This window comes from Trichomycterus rosablanca, chromosome 5 (assembly GCF_030014385.1).
Source record: "Trichomycterus rosablanca isolate fTriRos1 chromosome 5, fTriRos1.hap1, whole genome shotgun sequence".
Taxonomy (NCBI): domain Eukaryota; kingdom Metazoa; phylum Chordata; class Actinopteri; order Siluriformes; family Trichomycteridae; genus Trichomycterus; species Trichomycterus rosablanca.
In genome coordinates this window covers 30,537,433-30,555,706 of record NC_085992.1, presented here as the reverse complement: position 1 = coordinate 30,555,706, position 18,274 = coordinate 30,537,433, and the positions used below count along the sequence as shown (strand labels likewise).

General features: G+C 38.1%; 1 protein-coding gene across 2 annotated transcripts in view; it reads right to left on the bottom strand.

Annotated features, from left to right (window-relative positions):
• The window catches only part of agpat5 (1-acylglycerol-3-phosphate O-acyltransferase 5 (lysophosphatidic acid acyltransferase, epsilon)), a 34,830-nt gene that overhangs the window by 12,106 nt on the left and 4,450 nt on the right, over positions 1 to 18,274 (bottom strand). The window contains exons 2-8 of one of the 2 annotated variants that reach the window (XR_010012454.1): positions 11,943 to 12,012; positions 11,438 to 11,553; positions 11,261 to 11,350; positions 9,866 to 9,956; positions 5,886 to 6,047; positions 4,211 to 4,334; positions 3,223 to 3,374 (exon numbers count right to left, since the gene is read on the bottom strand). Coding sequence is in view for 1 of the 2 variants with exons in the window: in XM_062995961.1 (XP_062852031.1) it covers positions 3,149 to 3,374; positions 4,211 to 4,334; positions 5,886 to 6,047; positions 9,866 to 9,956; positions 11,261 to 11,350; positions 11,438 to 11,553; positions 11,943 to 12,012 (879 nt within the window). In the remaining variant the exon portion in view is untranslated. Of the gene's footprint in view, positions 1 to 187; positions 3,375 to 4,210; positions 4,335 to 5,885; positions 6,048 to 9,865; positions 9,957 to 11,260; positions 11,351 to 11,437; positions 11,554 to 11,942; positions 12,013 to 18,274 lie in introns of those variants that run through there. The other variant, XM_062995961.1, reaches the window with a different exon arrangement.

Below are 18,274 nucleotides of genomic sequence, written 5' to 3'. Positions count from 1 at the left end.
AGCGGCAGTGACAAGATTCCCCAAACCAGCCTCCCCTCGATCAGATAAGGCCAGTTGTGGCTGTAGAATGTGGCTGATCACATTAGTGGCACTGGTGGTGAGCTAGTGCTATAAACTAACAGTGTTAACTAGTGTAATTGTGTCAGGGCAGAAGGCATCACATATATTAGGAAAAACAACCAAAGCATTTAGGAGCTTAAAAACAGACTTTTTAATCAGAAAAAGATTAAAAACAATTTCAATAAATAAGAGCCCTTGTAATTAACACCTGAATAGCTGCTATCAGATGGCTGGTAATATGAAACTTCTTATTAAACATTTGAGTAAAAAAGTTTTTGTGGGTATTCAGAAAAGAAACGTAAAAACAATTTACTTTGTATTCATACCTTACATCACTGCACTACATATACCAGAATCTGCAAAATATGCATGAAGAGGTAGTCTTAGTTTTACTTTATTGGTTAAAATACTGGTAATGTTTAGTCTGCAAGAGGGTTTGTATGTGTAACACCTTCATTAGAATTCCAGACAAAACAATGGAACAGATCTACCATGAGGTAAACAAATCTAAAGATATAATGACAGAAATAACACTGACACCACATTCTTGCATACCTCTGAACCCAGTACACAGCTTTCAGGTGGAATCATCATGTGATCAGTGTAAACAACTTGTTTTTTTTTTTAACAAAATAAAATTGTTACCTGGAGAAAATACATATTTGAACAGTAAAAAATATATGACTGTAAGCTATGAGAGCTTTAGTAAAGTCCACTTATATTCATAAACTTCAAATGATTTGAACATGTATATTGGCTACAAGGCAGCCAAAAATATCCATAAGAATGTATTTTTATCAATACATGTTTTATCATTAGATCTGGAATAGATTGGTTAACAGGACTACTACGACCTTTCTATACATTGCTATATATTAACATATAAGAAATGCTTAACTGTGGCAGATGACTTGCTGTTTCATGTTTCAATGACTTTAACTAGATCCTAGATTTAGGATGTTGAATCATGTTAACAACTAACAACTCATATTTAAATTGAAAGCAAAGCTGAGGCTACTAGTGTGGCTACATGGACTTCAATGCCAGGGAAGCAAAGCCAATGTGATCGATCACTCACACACACACACACACACACACTCACACACTCACACACCAACATGTTTGGCACAATAATAGTAAGTATGGTTACATCTAAATTAAGGGTATTTTAAGTCGATGGTCTGTTGGTACACAGATTAAATATTGGTCAGTGTTGCTGCTGTTTTGGAAAACACTTTGAGACACAGGCTACAACTAGATTTGTTAGTTAATGTGAAGTTAGACCTACTACTAGTTTTACTAGTCTACTCCTGTGACAGAAAGCGTAAAAGGAACTACTCCCCCCATTACTATTACTACTACTACCCCAGGAACTACTACTGCTATTTTATTTTTTTAAATATGCCTTCTATATGCTTGAGTAGCTTTTGTATTGGCATTTATTTCAAGTTTAACAAGATTAGGTTAGAAATATTATGCACACATAAACTTCTTTTCATTCAGTTAAGCTATATTTATTTAATAGGTTAATATAGGGTTGTCAATAAACCACAGACTTAAGGCTGACATGAATTTAGCATATGGAAGATTTAAATTTCTATATGTATGTGTTTCATGGGGAAAAGAAGAAACAAGAAAACTCAAGTCATTTGCAAAATCTATGCATAAACTAAACTTGTATAGACTTGTAACTAAGATAACAGCAGATTAACTGTACTGCTCCTCATTAAGATTCATATTTATTACGTAGGTATATCAGTCAATCACTTTTAAGTTAAAACAGATAAACTGAACACTCACATCCTGTGATTTTTGGCAAGTATTTTCACATAGTTATCTTAAAAAATAGCACAAAAAAAACCCCAACATAAAATAAAAAGGAAAAGCAAAACTGTTGAATACAACAAATGAAAAATGCATGAAAAAGTGCAAAAATTAATATAACCTAATATGATCTTAACAAAAACACTTAGGAATACATGAATTCTTTTAGAAAAAGCTGAAAGATTGGCTTTCGTTCAAACAGATTAATATACGTACAATACTTAGGTGGAAACACAAAATGTATCAGTAAAGCTTCACTTTCAGGTTCCCATAAGCATTATTTATAACAGTTAATCAGTAAAAATAAATGAACCGTCATATAACATAAACTGTTGAACAAAAAACAAACTGTGTATTAAAATCAGCACCTCACAGCTCGATTAACACTGTTGTTTGCATGGACAAAGAAAAAGCTGAGCAGGGAATTTATTTTTGCATGGACTCAAAAATAAAATAAAAAGCTTGCTTGACTAAGGATAAGGTGACCCATGTGCTAACTCTTTAAACCAGTATAGGTGCTTGTTGGATTACATTTGTTTCTTTAAGCGTAACACAGTTTGGGTTTGCTGGTGACCTGGCCAAGAGACCACTGCTCCATCTAGGTTGGAACGGGTACAGTCAAACTAGCTCTATTAACACAGGCACAGACAAATTAGGAGGCTATGCCACAAAGTGAAATGACATGACAGAACCAGAATTTGTATCAGCCATAGAGAAACAGCAGTTGCTGAAATCCTCGAAATTGAAAGACTGTCATGACACCCATGTTTTTACAAGCACACTACGTGATTTAGATCTTTCCTGAGCCTTGTTGTGAGGGTGCATGTCTGTGACTTGATTTTATTCTATATCTTGCAATGGTCTTGTCAAAATAGCAGAATTTATTCATATTCAAATGTTTTATTCATGTTAGCTAATGCAACTAACTACTGCTGTAAATAAGGTTTAGGAAACCTGAAGGTAAAACGTTACACATGTCTAAATTAATCTTAGAATTAACACTTCTCATTTTAAATAATTTTTCATTTTCATCATCCAGTAGGAACGTTCCAGCACAGAAACATTTTAATGACTTATATAATGCAAATTACTTAGGAGACAAAGTGCATGGATGGAGAAAGACACTTTTCTTCCAAAGAATTCCACCCTGGTTATAAATTTTGACCTGACATTATAAAAAAAGCTCACCAGGATCTGACAACATGGTTGCATTTTTGAGCATCTAAACCATCATGCTGATAAAAGATGGCAGGATGTTTCTTTTTTATGGCCGTATATGTACCCACAGCCATCCCAAAAGAGTGCCACAGAACCATGTTCTTACATAGAGTTTTCTACCTGGTTCAGTCAACAGCATTGGCAACGTGAGGCCACTCAGCAGCAGCAGTGAAGGCAGCGTCTTTTTAAAGCTGAGTGGTGATGTTTGACCTTCTCCTGGGAAGCGGCACTTTTTCTTAGGCTCCTCAGACTCATAGAAATCAGTAAGCAGCCTGCAGAAAATATGACACCAGTTCAAAATGTGGTATTCAGCAAATCACAGTGACTTCAGTAAAATAAACTACCATCATTAAATCTAACTAGATTATATGGCTAGAAGTTATATGGGCACATACTCTTTTCCATTTATTTCTTTTCCTACTAATCTAGTCATGTCCAGATCCCCAACTGTAACTTTCTTCACACCTGCAGACTCCCACCCTGACCAAGGAAAGCTACAGATCATCACACGTCCTGACATACGCAGTCGCCGGGTACTTCTTCTAACCTGCCAGACACAGGGTCTCTTACGGTGAATCAAGCACTGCTACCTGTAAATCATCACTTCCTTGTGCCGGTGCCTCAACCAGGCAGCACTAGCAGGCAATTTTAGCTTAGTGGTTAAGATACTGGATTACTGGATTGTCACTGTTGGGCCTTTAAGCAAGGCCCTTAACCCTCAATTGCTTAGACTATATACTGTCACAGTACTGTAAGTCACTGTAAAAAGCATCTGCTAAATGCCGAAAATGAAATTTCAGCAGGAATTCAACCTCCCTCTCCCTCTCTTGTGCCTGTATGACCACCTGGGCAATTAATAGCACAGCCAATATTCAATCTTAAGATCTAAGCAGCAGAGCGCTAGACCTGTAAGCTATGATGTGGGGCCTCCATGTTTGTCCAGCACTTTTGGCAGTGGACAAGGCTCAGTATGGTCACTCTGACCAGTCTGATGTTAAATTTATGTGTGTAGTAAAACGTTTTCTAATTCGACAATGGATACAATAATCAGGTGTCTTGTTCTTTCTACGATACCCAGCAAGACGGCAGAGGGATTGGGAATACTCACTTGTCCTTGATCACAAATCTGTCATGAAGCCACCTGCGGAAAAAAATGGGTTCTGAAGGAATCTCCCTCATGTCCAGCCGCTCAAAGTAGATGTGCACTCTGGGACATTCTTTACAAAGAAACTCTGCCAGAGAGAAACAAGACAAGTCAGTGTGTATAAATACAGTAAATGTTAGCCACACACCCAGTGTTCCCTGTATAGGTTCTGCATCCACTGTGACCATGAGCTACACTACAGGAAACATTAAGATCAATATTTAGAAGGAGTGTTCATATAGGTTTGTCCAGTTTTATCCAGTACTAACATATAATATCAATAACATGCTTTCAACTTTTGTGGTAAAAGTGTAAAAAAGGCCCCTTTTTATTTCAGAATGACTGTGACCCTGTGCACAAGGCAAGAACCATAAAGAGCTTGTTTGATGAGTTTGGTACAGAGGGACTTTAGTTGCCTGCACAAAGCCTTGATGCTCCTTTTACTAAATTGCTCACACTGTGATTTTTTTTATTTCAATGCTTTAAAATCAAGTACCATTATATTAGAATGAAACTAGTTTTTTTACCAAGTTGGACAATTAATATTTCGTGTCATTAGCATTATACAGTATAAGTCAGTCTGATGATATTAAAAGTTTTGAAACGGCTGTTTTCATAATGATAAAATATGAATAAGGTTTGTTACCGATTCCAGGTACTACAAATAGACCAAAGCAGACCTTATATCTTGCACGGCAGCCTTTAATTCCATTTCATTTTAGCATTAGGTGACACATTTTCTTTCCAATCTGGCTAAGAAACCCTGGTTTCTTAAATTTTTTATTTTGTGCAGTCTAAATGGCAGTTTTATATGGGCGCAGAAACAGCACAGTCATTGGGAGGTGCACTTGTAAATGTGCTCTAAGTGCCGGTCTCAAGACTGGATAAAATCAGAAAGGACATCTGGCAAAAACACTGTGCCAACTCTGGTATGTGGACCAGATCTGTTGTGGTGAACATTATACAGGAGCAGCCATATAAGAAAAAACAACTTTGTTATTTAAACTTTTCCATCTTGATAGATATGTTTAGGATGTTTCTCTTAAGTGGGACCACAGTAAAAATAAATGCTTCAGTTACGTTTTGTTTATTCATATTTAAAAGGATTTGCAATATAGTTTTTGGATAAGATTTTTTTTGTACTTATGGATTCTTCAATACCTAATTTAAGTTAAGGTGACAAACGAAAACAAGTTCACCTAAAGTATTTTAACAAAACAGCAATAAGAGAGTAATGTATTAGTCTGTGACAGTCATTGTTATGCAAATAGACTTACTGAAAAGCTCTATGATTCATGCCAAAAATGTTTTAAAAATGAATACACAAACACATCAATGGCGTGTAAGGAATTTAGTCACATCATTACTTAGATGTCATTACTGTTTATTCCTGTGAAAAACAGGATGTTTCTTGCATGACAAAGGCAGCTTTAATGTTTTTGGGAACACCAAGGCACTAAAAAAGTAGCACACCATAACTTCCTGTTTACAGGAAGTGACAGGAAATTCAGATTTATGTATTTGAGTATACTGACTGTAATTAGAAAGACCGAACACTGACAGAATTCCTTAGAGACATTGTACTGATGGTGCTAAAGCTGGTTGTACTAATAATTTAAAGCACCACGTAGCACTGTACCTGGCATTGAAGGGGCTGCGCGTCTTTGCCCGTCTGTTGTCAGCGTGCCCTCGTAAGCTACTGTAATATCATAGACTGCATCCAGGTGCTGCCTCATGGACTCTGTTGCTACATGCGATGCTTTCATTCTTGGCGTCAGGACATGTTTCAGAACAGCCAGTCCTATGGAACATGTGGCCAAAGCCGAGTGGAAAATGAGACTGTACAATAACACACATAAAAACAGTCAATAGGGCAGTTGTAGCCTAGCAGGTGAGATACTGGACTAGTAATCAGAAGGTCGCCGGTTCAAACCCCACCACTGCCAGGTTGCCACTGTCAGGCCCCCGAGCAAGGCCCCTAACCTTCAATTGCTTAGACTGCATACTGTAAGCGTCCGCTAAATTCAGAAAATGTAAATCAATAGGGCGGTTGGGTGGTTCAGCGGTCTAGCGCAGGAGTGTTTTATGATCACATATTCACAATACAAAAAATATTCATGGGGGATTTGAAAACTAGGAATCTAGACACGTTTGGTTGCATCTTTGGGGGATAATGGTCTAACAGGTTTGTCATTGATGCTGCAATTGTGGCCTTTGGAAGGTAATAATGTTTGTGTATGTGTGATTGCAGCTTTTCTCAGTTATGGTTACAGCTAAGAAATTTTACATATCTATATTGGGAGAAAAAGGGAAAAAAGCAAAAATAGAATTACTTAGAAAAACTGGATGCAAATAATAAGGAATATACTTTTTAATTTGTACATTAAGAACATGGGAAAGCCCTGTTAAGGTTTGCTGTAATTATGTAATGGCACTAAATAGCAGTAATTAAAGTTTGGTGCTGCATTGCCATCTGTTTGGAGAACAACATAGTTGATTGCACCACTTAACTGTTGCAATCAAAATCATAAAAAACAGCAAAGATTTTTACCGTGTGATGGATGCAATCGCAACTGGAAATCAGGCAAGTAGGATGTTACGTCAAAAGGGAATTCTACTGGGGCATAATGCATTGTTTTTCCCATTTACATGCACAAAACAATCTGCAGATTTAGACAATTATTAAATTACCAGGGTAAAATTATATGAATCATACGCTATACTGACTGCTTTTAGTAGTGCAAAGTATAGTGCAAAGATATGCTGTAGGTTTATTGGGTTCATAGGGCCTGAAATCATACAAGAAGGAATGACACAGTCCTCATTTTAGCTTGTTTTTGGGAAAATGGCCATCATATTCTACATGACAAAGATGATCAAGACCAACCAGACAGTTACCAACAAAGAGTGCAAAAAACAGCATCTGAGATGGCATGGGGGAGCATCAGTGCCCAAAGCATGGGTGATCTACATACAGTGTATCACAAAAGTGAGTACACCCCTCCCATTTCTGCAGATATTTAAGTATATCTTTTCATGGGACAACACTGACAAAATGACACTTTGACACAATGAAAAGTAGTCTGTGTGCAGCTTATATAACAGTGTAAATTTATTCTTCCCTCAAAATAACTCAATATACAGCCATTTATGTCTAAACCACCGGCAACAAAAGTGAGTACACCCCTAAGAGACTACACCCCTAAATGTCCAAATTGAGCACTGCTTGTCATTTTCCCTCCAAAATGTCATGTGATTTGTTAGTGTTACTAGGTCTCAGGTGTGCATAGGGAGCAGGTGTGTTCAATTTAGTAGTACAGCTCTCACACTCTCTCATACTGGTCACTGAAAGTTCCAACATGGCACCTCATGGCAAAGAACTCTCTGAGGATCTTAAAAGACGAATTGTTGCGCTACATGAAGATGGCCAAGGCTACAAGAAGATTGCCAACACCCTGAAACTGAGCTGTAGCACAGTGGCCAAGATCATCCAGCGTTTTAAAAGAGCAGGGTCCACTCAGAACAGACCTCGCGTTGGTCGTCCAAAGAAGCTGAGTGCACGTGCTCAGCGTCACATCCAACTGCTGTCTTTGAAAGATAGGCGCAGGAGTGCTGTCAGCATTGCTGCAGAGATTGAAAAGGTGGGGGGTCAGCCTGTCAGTGCTCAGACCATACGCCGCACACTACATCAAATTGGTCTGCATGGCTGTCACCCCAGAAGGAAGCCTCTTCTGAAGTCTCTACACAAGAAAGCCTGCAAACAGTTTGCTGAAGACATGTCAACAAAGGACATGGATTACTGGAACCATGTCCTTTGGTCTGATGAGACCAAGATTAATTTGTTTGGTTCAGATGGTCTCAAGCATGTGTGGCGGCAATCAGGTGAGGAGTACAAAGATAAGTGTGTCATGCCTACAGTCTAGCATGGTGGTGGGAATGCCATGGTCTGGGGCTGCATGAGTGCAGCAGGTGTTGGGGAGTTACATTTCATTGAGGGACACATGAACTCCAATATGTACTGTGAAATACTGAAGCAGAGCATGATCCCCTCCCTCCGGAAACTGGGTCGCAGGGCAGTGTTCCAGCATGATAATGACCCCAAACACACCTCTAAGACGACCACTGCTTTATTGAAGAGGCTGAGGGTAAAGGTGATGGACTGGCCAAGCATGTCTCCAGACCTAAACCCAATAGAACATCTTTGGGGCATCTTCAAGCGGAAGGTGGAGGAGCGCAAAGTCTCGAATATCCGCTAGCTCCGTGATGTCGTCATGGAGGAGTGGAAAAGCATTCCAGTGGCAACCTGTGAAGCTCTGGTAAACTCCATGCCCAGGAGAGTTAAGGCAGTTCTGGGAAATAATGGTGGCCACACAAAATATTGACACTTCAGGAACTTTCACTAAGGGGTGTACTCACTTTTGTTGCCGGTGGTTTAGACATAAATGGCTGTATATTGAGTTATTTTGAGGGAAGAATAAATTTACACTGTTATATAAGCTGCACACAGACTACTTTTCATTGTGTCAAAGTGTCATTTTGTCAGTGTTGTCCCATGAAAAGATATACTTAAATATCTGCAGAAATGTGAGGGGTGTACTCACTTTTGTGATACACTGTATATGTAAAGGCACCATTGATGACTCTTATATTAATATTTTGAAGAGACATACTCTGCTGTTATTGTCACAGGAACTAGCTTTGTAGACATAGTGTGTGTGCTTGACTGGCCTGCCTGCAGTCCAGATCTGTCTCTTATTAAAAATGTATCATGCATCATGAACAGGAGGCCATGGACTGTTGAGCAGCTTAAGTATTGTATACACCAGGAATGGACAAAATTCAACTTGCAAAACTGCAACAATTAGAATCTTTAATTCCCAAATGATTAAAAAGTAAAATTGGAAAAAAAAGGTGAAGTGACCCTGTGCTAAACAAGCCTATGGCCCAGCTTTCTTTGAGTGTGTATCTCATCACCCAAGAAGATCTAGTCCTAACCTCCTGATAGTTCCCAAAAATAAAACAATACTGGTTATTGCTGTGCCAAGTGCAAAAAAATGTTGTGACAAAATTACATCAGTGTGTGTGAAAATAAAGCCAAACCATGAGATTTTATTAATACATTTTTGGCTGTAAATCCCTCATGATTGGCTATGTTTCACATAAAGCTGATAGCTAAAGCCTTGCTCTTTCCAGGGTATTCATGCCTTGCGCCCAATGTTTTCTGGTGAAACTGGACCCGCCGCGACCTTTACTAAGCAGAGTCTGACTTTTAAAGTAGTGTGGCATTAACAGCAAGAAACCTGAGAGCTTAGGGAATGCTAAATTGGACCAACAAAAGAAAAGTAGGGTCATCAGCAGCTTGTTCCATTTCTGGTCCACAGCAGACTAACTAAGGGTGTACTTCACATTCAGTTATTTTTAAGTGTACACAGTTTATTTTAAGACCTTCTCACAGTTTGTCTATACCAGTTCATTACTGGCAAGGGTTTAAGCTACAGCGGTAAATCACTGTGAAAGTTTTGGGCTGATTTAAAAAAATATTTTTGAAGGAACATACAAAAGGCCTAGTGGGATCAAAATGATGTGAAAATTCCTTTATCCCCAGGGTAAGGAAAGTACCTTCTTTGGCAGCAAAAGTCTGACTTTCAGTGATTACTTCTTTAAAATCAGGGTTGTAGCGGGTTCCTTCTGGGAAGATAACAAGATACATCTGTTGAAAAGACAGAAGAGCAGAGCAGAAAGATGTTATTAATTTAACAAGTATTAATGAGTCTGAGAGAACTGTAAGACATGGTGATTTTGGTTAACAGTAAATTAAATATAAAAAAATTAACTTAATCAGAAATGTCTAATATCACAGTCATAGAAGAACGCATCAGATTAAAAGTCTTTGCTTTAGCCTGTCAAGTGACAGAAGCATTGATGAGCCAGCTGGAAGCTACAAGAAGTGTCATGGGAAAAATGACCCCCCCCCCCCCCCCATTTAGTCAGCAAGAATTCAGAGCAATCATTTAAATGTCTAGGAAAGAAATTTGTCTTTTTCAAATCAGATTTTATTTAAACAAAATAAATCAAATATTAACTATACACTGGTTTAAAAAAAATTTAAATGCACACAAGACCTCTGTTAAACATAATGGCCATTGGCTGCTATCACATGATGAGCGTTCAATAGAAGTGTGAATTTGTTAACCCATCGGTTACATTAATGACACAGAAGGTTAGTAATTCCCTTAAAGGTTTCAGTCTGTAGTCCTTGTGCAGACATTACGTTGTTTTGTTGGTCTTTTGATGTTTGTCTTTAGATCAATATTTGTGCGGACTTTGTTTCAGCAAGCATGAAATGAACTCACAACACTGACACACGTTACTCACATGCAGAGTTTATACAATGCAGATGCAGATGTGAAAAGATTAAAAATGGGGAAATGAGCATTTAATCTCAACTTGACTACCAAGCTACAGAAAGCGATTACAGGATTAGTAATCATGGGATTGCTATCTAAAATGCAAACCTAATCTTCCTATTTCACAGCTCAGTAGTCACCATGCCATATTTTTCCCTTCTAATTAAAAGTGGAATACAGGGTTTTAGGGAACAGTAAGAATTAGTCAAGAATTCTCCCCAGCATGTCTGTGCTTTGCTTCTCTCTACATCATATAAACTTTGTCTCACTGGTGGCACTTTACTTTACTGCAGCAAGCTGTAAAAACTGAGCATCAAAATAGCAAATAAGCGTGATGTGTGACACTTGAGGTAGTATAGCAGCAAGATGTGTGGTAGCACTTTCCTCTATAGGAAACAACTGCACCACTGCATGACTTTTATATTTGGCATGTCTACATGAGGTAGACATTTTAGCCTGGCTGGCTAATAGTGTTGCTGTGATTCAAACTCAAATCGGTGGGCTGGCGAATTGAATGCTGCACCACCTGAGAGCTTTTGAATGATCTTTTAAATCTGCTTGTTGTTACACAACTTAAATATGTATATACTTAAATATGTATACTTACTGGTGTTCCTGCATTGACCTGAGAACCCAGTTTCTTTCTCATTATCTTTTCATCAAATTTTGCACTTCGCTTGACGTACACACCACCATGCTAGAATCAATATTACAAACACAAATTACGATCAACAAAAGTCTATAAGAATAATTAAAATGCTCATCATTTTACAGCTATCAGTACCTGAGAGAAATACCAGCCATACAAAGGAAGCCACTTCAGACCATCTTTTAAAACGTATCTCACATGACCAAGTACATTTTGGCGAACAGCTAGCATGTCAGCAATGATCCAGTCCGCTATGGCAGAAAAAAAACATTAAATAAATAAATAACCCAACAGTTTGACATGGTTATGTAAACTGTGTAATAAAGTACGTTGGGCCATTAAAGATTAAGCATTAAAGCTTTTTACAGTTTTTACAGCAATGGCTACAAATGATTTCTTAATGTTGCCATGACAGTTATCAACATGTATCTGATTTTTGTCTGAGGTTGCTAAGTTAGGCATGACATTTCCAATTACAGAGAACAGAGAACAATACAAGTAAAGGGTGGCCATACATTCTCATAAAAGTACTTTCTACAGAATGGAGAATTATGTATGTTACTGTGGTGGATAAAATGGCTGCATAGGGAACTGGTAATAAACAGGTAAACTTAACAAAAGTATGGACAAAGACATTTACCTGTAGACTGATGATTAGAAATGTAGACAACATTCTCCTGTTTCTTTGGTATGTCTCCATAAATAACGATCTGAAAAAATAATATACATAGCTTTTTGTTAGAATACACACAACAACAACAAAAAAGTTTAATTGCTTCACTTTAATGGAAACGTTAAATAAACTGCATTACAATGTCCATTTGGGTTCAAATTTTACAAAGTGCATTAAGTCAAAGCTTTAAAATACCTCTAAACAGGCCAGTTTAACTACAAGACCTTTTGCAATAGTACATTCAGTAGAATACCAAAATGGCATGAAAACTCTTCTCATGAATTTCTAAACATGTTGGCGAACCTAACCTAAGTAATACAAAAACAGGAAAATGTTTACTAGCCCATTTAGGAAAGAGAAACCAGACCCATCTGTATAGCCATAATTTGGAGACTAAACACCATTACCAACTTGGTACTTGGAAGAAATTTTTGCCTCATTAAATATTCCCCTGAGTGCATGGGAATATAATTTATACGTTATAATAATATAATAATAATTATATGCATGGGTATATAATTTATACGTTAATCTTCCGTGTGTTGTTGATTTAGTTTTATTTTGTTTATCGTAAAAAAGCGCTTGTGTTTACTAACGTAAATTCGTGCTGTGTTGGAAACTAGGAAACTTCTGCTACCGGCATCCGAACGAAGCCGGTTTTGTTTGTTTTTGTACTTCAGCGCATAAACATCATAATTATCCAGAATTAAAACCGTTTTCGGTCCGCACGAAGCACGTTTGTGTTTGGTTGTGTTCTGTATTTCAGCTCTTAAAACACCTCTGTTTTGTGGGGAGTTATAACCGTTTCTGTTCGTAGGAAGCGCGTTTATTTGTTTTGTACACCAGCGCATAACACCGTTTTCCTTTAGAATTACAGCCGCTTTTGTCCGAACGAAGCGCATTTGTGTTGCTTTGGTTGGTGGTTTTTGTATTCCAGCTCATCATCGCCTGTTTCATCCGGAATTAAAGCCGTTCTTCTGTGACTACCAGCAGAAGCGCCGGTGAATCCAACATAAACATCATCTCCAACTCATCTTGTAAAGCTAAGTATATTACTTTGTTACTATGGCCCCAGCAGGAGCTTTGTATCCATGTTCTGAGTGTAATATGTTCAGTTATTCCTTCTCCGTGTTTAGTGATAACTTTACATGTGATAAGTGTAGATTAGTTGTTAGTCTGACGGAGAAGATCTCAGTGTTAGAAGGGCGCATTCGGGCGTTAGAACAGACCACTACTAGTGAGTGCTTAGATTCAGCTGTAGCAGTCCCGAATGCCAGCAGTTCCGGTACAGAACCCCAGACTCCGGCATTAGAGCCCTCACAGCGGGGCGACTGGGTGACGTCTCGGCGACATAGTCGTAGGGCAAAGCACCGACCATCTCAGTTGCACGTGTCCAACAGGTTTTCCCCACTCAGTGAGCCACCCGCTGAGAAGCCTGTTAATGTAAGTGCTCTGGTTATAGGAGATTCTCAGCTCCGACACGTGCGTATTGCAACCCCCATAGAGACACCAGCAACCATAGTCACTTGTATTCCGGGGGCCAGGGCGCCCGACATCAGAGCAAACCTGAAAGTGCTGGCTAATGCTAATCGTAGATTTTCGAAGATTGTTATCCACGTCGGCACTAATGATGTTCGTTTACGGCAGTCTGAGGTTACTAAGAGTAATGTTAAAGAGGTGTGTGAGTTAGCTAGGTCGATGTCTGAGGCAGTAGTGTGCTCTGGCCCCTTACCGATTCGACCCAGTGGCGAAACCTACAGCAGGTTGTTGTCGCTGAACCGCTGGATGTCTAAATGGTGCTCAGAAAACTGCATCGATTTTGTAGATAACTGGTCCACCTTTGAGGGAAGGCCTGGTCTTTTGAAGCGGGATGGTGTCCACCCCACGTGGGAGGGTGCTGCTCGCATTTCTTGCAGCATAGGTGACAGGCTTTACCACCGCGTTAGTGTAGCGGCAGATAGTGTTAAATGACTATCCAGAGCCAAGACCAGGCAGCAGACTAACAGGCCTAACCGACTGTCTGCGAGTCGCCATCGGATGTCACCCGGAATCCTTAGGTCACAAACCATTGAGACTGTGTCTGTTTACCGTGGCAGGTGTAAGCCAAAACAAAATCAAAAAGTATGTCATAATAACTTAATTAAAATTAATCTAAATGAGCATCATGAAAACCATAGTAAAGCTAAACTAAAGTTAGGACTTCTAAACATCAGGTCACTTGCATGCAAAACAGTAATTGTAAATGAAATAATTACAGATAATTGTCTTAGTGCCCTGTGTTTAACCGAGACCTGGGCTAGACCTGATGAGTATCTAAGTTTAAATGAAGCATCTCCTCCGGGTTACAGTTATGAACATAAGCCACGTCTTAGCGGTCGTGGTGGAGGAATAGCCGCAATTTATGATAAAGACATAGGTCTTACTGTAAAATCAACTCCCATAACAAACTCGTTTGAAGTTCTTATCTCTGACATAACCAATAAATGTTCATCTGATAAAAATAGTATGTTTAAACTGGTTACTGTTTATCGACCCCCTGGTCCTTACTCAGAATTTCTTAACGAATTTGCCGATTTTCTTTCTAAATTAGTCTTATCAACTAAGAAAGCTCTAATTGTTGGTGACTTTAATATTCATTATGAGGATAAGTGTAATCCACTCAAAATTGCGTTTGATTCTATTTTAGAATCCTTAGGCATCACCCAAAATGTAACAGGACCCACTCACCGCTGTAAACATACCTTAGATTTAATACTTACTTATGGTATAAACATAGACAACCTGGAAATTATACCACAGAATGACTTAATCTCTGATCACTCCCTACTAATATATGAAGTGTCCCTGTCCAATAATATACAGCAACCAAATCGTTTTAAATGTAAGCGCACTATTACATCTGCAACTGCAGCAGCGTTCATAAACTGCCTACCAGAATTACCAAATATATCAGCATCAGAACCTAAAGAACTAGATCAGGCAACTCAAAACCTAGAGACCGTACTGCGCACAACCTTAGATAACGTAGCCCCACTCAAAACTAAACTGATTAGGGAGAAAAAACTTGCTCCATGGTACAATGACCACACATGCGCACTTAAACAAGCAGCACGGAAATTAGAACGTAAGTGGCGTCACACTACACTGGAGGTGTATAAGATTGCTTGGAAAGATGCTCTAACTGAGTATAAACATGCACTTATAAAAGCTAAATCTGTATATTATTCATCCCTAATAGAGAAAAATAAAAACAATCCTAGATTCCTTTTTGAGACAGTGTCCAAATTAACTAAAAACGTCAATGAAACTGAATCTAATATACCGCCTGACTGTACCAGTGATGATTTTTTAAAATTCTTTAATGACAAGATAGAAAAAATACGACTTCAGAGTCAGAGTGTGTCACTTGCCAATGTTAAGTATGGACTCACTCCGAGCAGCATTGGTGATAATAGTAACGAGTTAATCCAACTAAATTCCTTTAATCCAATCTCCCAAAATGAACTAACTGTGTTGATTAAATCATCGAAGTCATCATCGTGTATACTCGATCCTGTTCCAACTCATTTACTTAAAGATTTACTCCCAGCTATTGTAGAGCCCCTGCTTACATTAATCAATGCATCCCTTAGCCTTGGGTATGTACCTAAATTGTTTAAAAGTGCTGTTATTAAACCCCTGATTAAAAAACCTAATCTTGATCCACATGTTTTATCTAATTATAGGCCAATTTCAAACCTTCCTTTTGTCTCAAAGATATTAGAAAAAGTCGTTTCCAAACAGCTATGTTCTTATTTGAATGAAAATTGTATTCATGAAAAATTTCAATCAGGATTTAGACCCAACCATAGTACCGAAACCGCATTAATTAGAGTAGTTAACGAGTTGTTAATGTCTTCTGATAATGGATGTGTCTCTTTTCTTGTTCTATTAGATCTTAGTGCAGCGTTTGATACGGTCGATCATAACATTTTACTGGAGAGGCTAGAAAATACAGTAGGTGTTAAAGGACTCGCACTCTCTTGGTTTCAATCATATTTGACTGACCGCTCTCAATTCGTTTATGTAAATAATAAATGCTCAGAAACTACAAAAGTAAAGTGTGGTGTTCCACAGGGGTCGGTACTTGGACCGCTATTATTTACACTCTATATGCTTCCACTAGGTGAAATTATTCATAAACATGGCATAAACTTTCACTGCTATGCAGATGACACTCAGCTGTATATATCAGCCAAACCAAATGATACTGACACAATCAGTAAGATAGAAGATTGTGTAAACGACATAAAAAACTGGATGTCGTGTAATTTTCTTTTACTTAATTCAGATAAAACTGAGGTTTTACTTGTTGGCTCTAAAGCTGCAAGAGACAAGTTGTCTAACCTGGTGCTAAACTTAAACACGTTCTCTGTTACTCCCAGCCCAGATGTAAAAAACTTAGGTGTCACAATAGATTCAGATCTCTCCTTTGATACACACATTAATAATATTACTAGAGTTGCTTTCTATCATTTGCGTAACATTTCTAAAATAAGAAATATACTATCTGTTAATGACGCCGAAAAACTGATCCATGCGTTTATAACTTCTCGGTTAGATTATTGTAATGCTCTTCTAACTGGATGCTCTGGTAGATCCTTAAACAAACTCCAGTTAGTTCAAAATGCAGCAGCTCGAGTGCTAACTAGAACTAAAAAATTTGATCATATCACTCCTGTTCTATCATCTCTACACTGGCTGCCAGTTAAATTTCGCATTGATTACAAAATACTTTTACTAACCTATAAAGCGCTACATGGTCTGGCTCCACAGTATCTGAGTGAGCTTATTAATTACAACCCAGCACGTCCACTTCGTTCACAAGATGCAGGGTTACTTATAGTTCCTAAAATTAAAAAGACCAAAGCTGGTGGAAGAGCATTTTCTTACAAAGCTCCACAACTTTGGAATAATCTTCCTGCCTCTGTTCGGTATTCGGACACAGTCTCAATGTTTAAGTCTAAACTGAAAACATATTTATTTTCTCAGGCTTTTGATTAATATAGACAAAGGCGCAGAGCTTGGGGGTGCTTGGTCATAGAAACTTGTGGTGATCAGGGATGTTGGGTCGCTGTCGTTCTGCCTCTCTTGTCCAATCACTCTGGTTTGGGTAGGAGAGGTGGGCGCTGATGTCCTGTGAAAGCCTTCATGACCTTGTTACCTGCTCGCTCTCCCTTTTAGTTATGCTGTAATAATTAGGGCTGCCGGAGTCTAAAACTCTCTGTAAAACTGTTTGTCAACTAGCATTGTACATTATTAACTACATTCTCTGTTGTTTTACCCCGAGGGCATTCTGATGGAAACCTGTTTACCCGCCGAGGTTAAGGATTAAAGTCGAGACTGCCGGGACAACGATGCTGCTCCTGTCAGATGTGACGGGTCTGGAGTAATTGCAACGACAAGAAATCACTACAGACTTTATTGAAGACTAGAGCGGATAACAACTCTATTATTATTTAATTGTTTATTTATCTATTTATTACCACTGTATGACTTTTAGATCATTCAATTCTGTGTTTGTATGATTTGTGTAAATCGTGTATTTATTTAAAGTATCCTCCAGACCACCCAAGAAGGATGGGCCCTGTTGAGTCTGGTTCCTCTCAAGGTTTCTTCCTGTAATTTTCAGGGAGTTTTTCCTTGCCACAGTCGCCCTCGGCTTGCTCAACAGGGGTTTTTGTATCTGTTGGTCCTGGATTTTGTAAAGTTGCTTTGAGACAATGTATATTGTAAAAAGCGCTATATAAATAAAGTTGACTTGACTTGACATGGGTCAAAATGCACTCGTATCCTATTCAAGGCAAATTCATTTTAGCTCTAGTTGTTGTTGATTTATTGATAATTGTAGTAAAAAAAAAGGTTGTTGGGGTTATTAGTATTCTTTAATCTTCCTGATGATGTTAAATTACAAAGGGAATATAGCCAAAAGTCATGGATGGTCATTTAAGAGACATTCAAAGAAAATTAGAAATGAGGCAAATGCTCAGGTTAATGATAATTGTGATATAATTTCATTTTAGGTGTATTTTATTAGGTTTTGTTATTTTATTTGAATAATTTCAGTTCAAAGGTTACATTCCTCTCATACAAAGCATATACTTAAAGTAACAAACCTTATAACCCAAAACCTTACACTTTTAATGACGTTTAATGTCTCTTATTTGTACAGTTTCACTGAGCATACTGAATTTTACTGACATTTTAATATTAGCACAAACATTTTTCATCGAACTGACTGTAGTTAAATTTTTTACAAT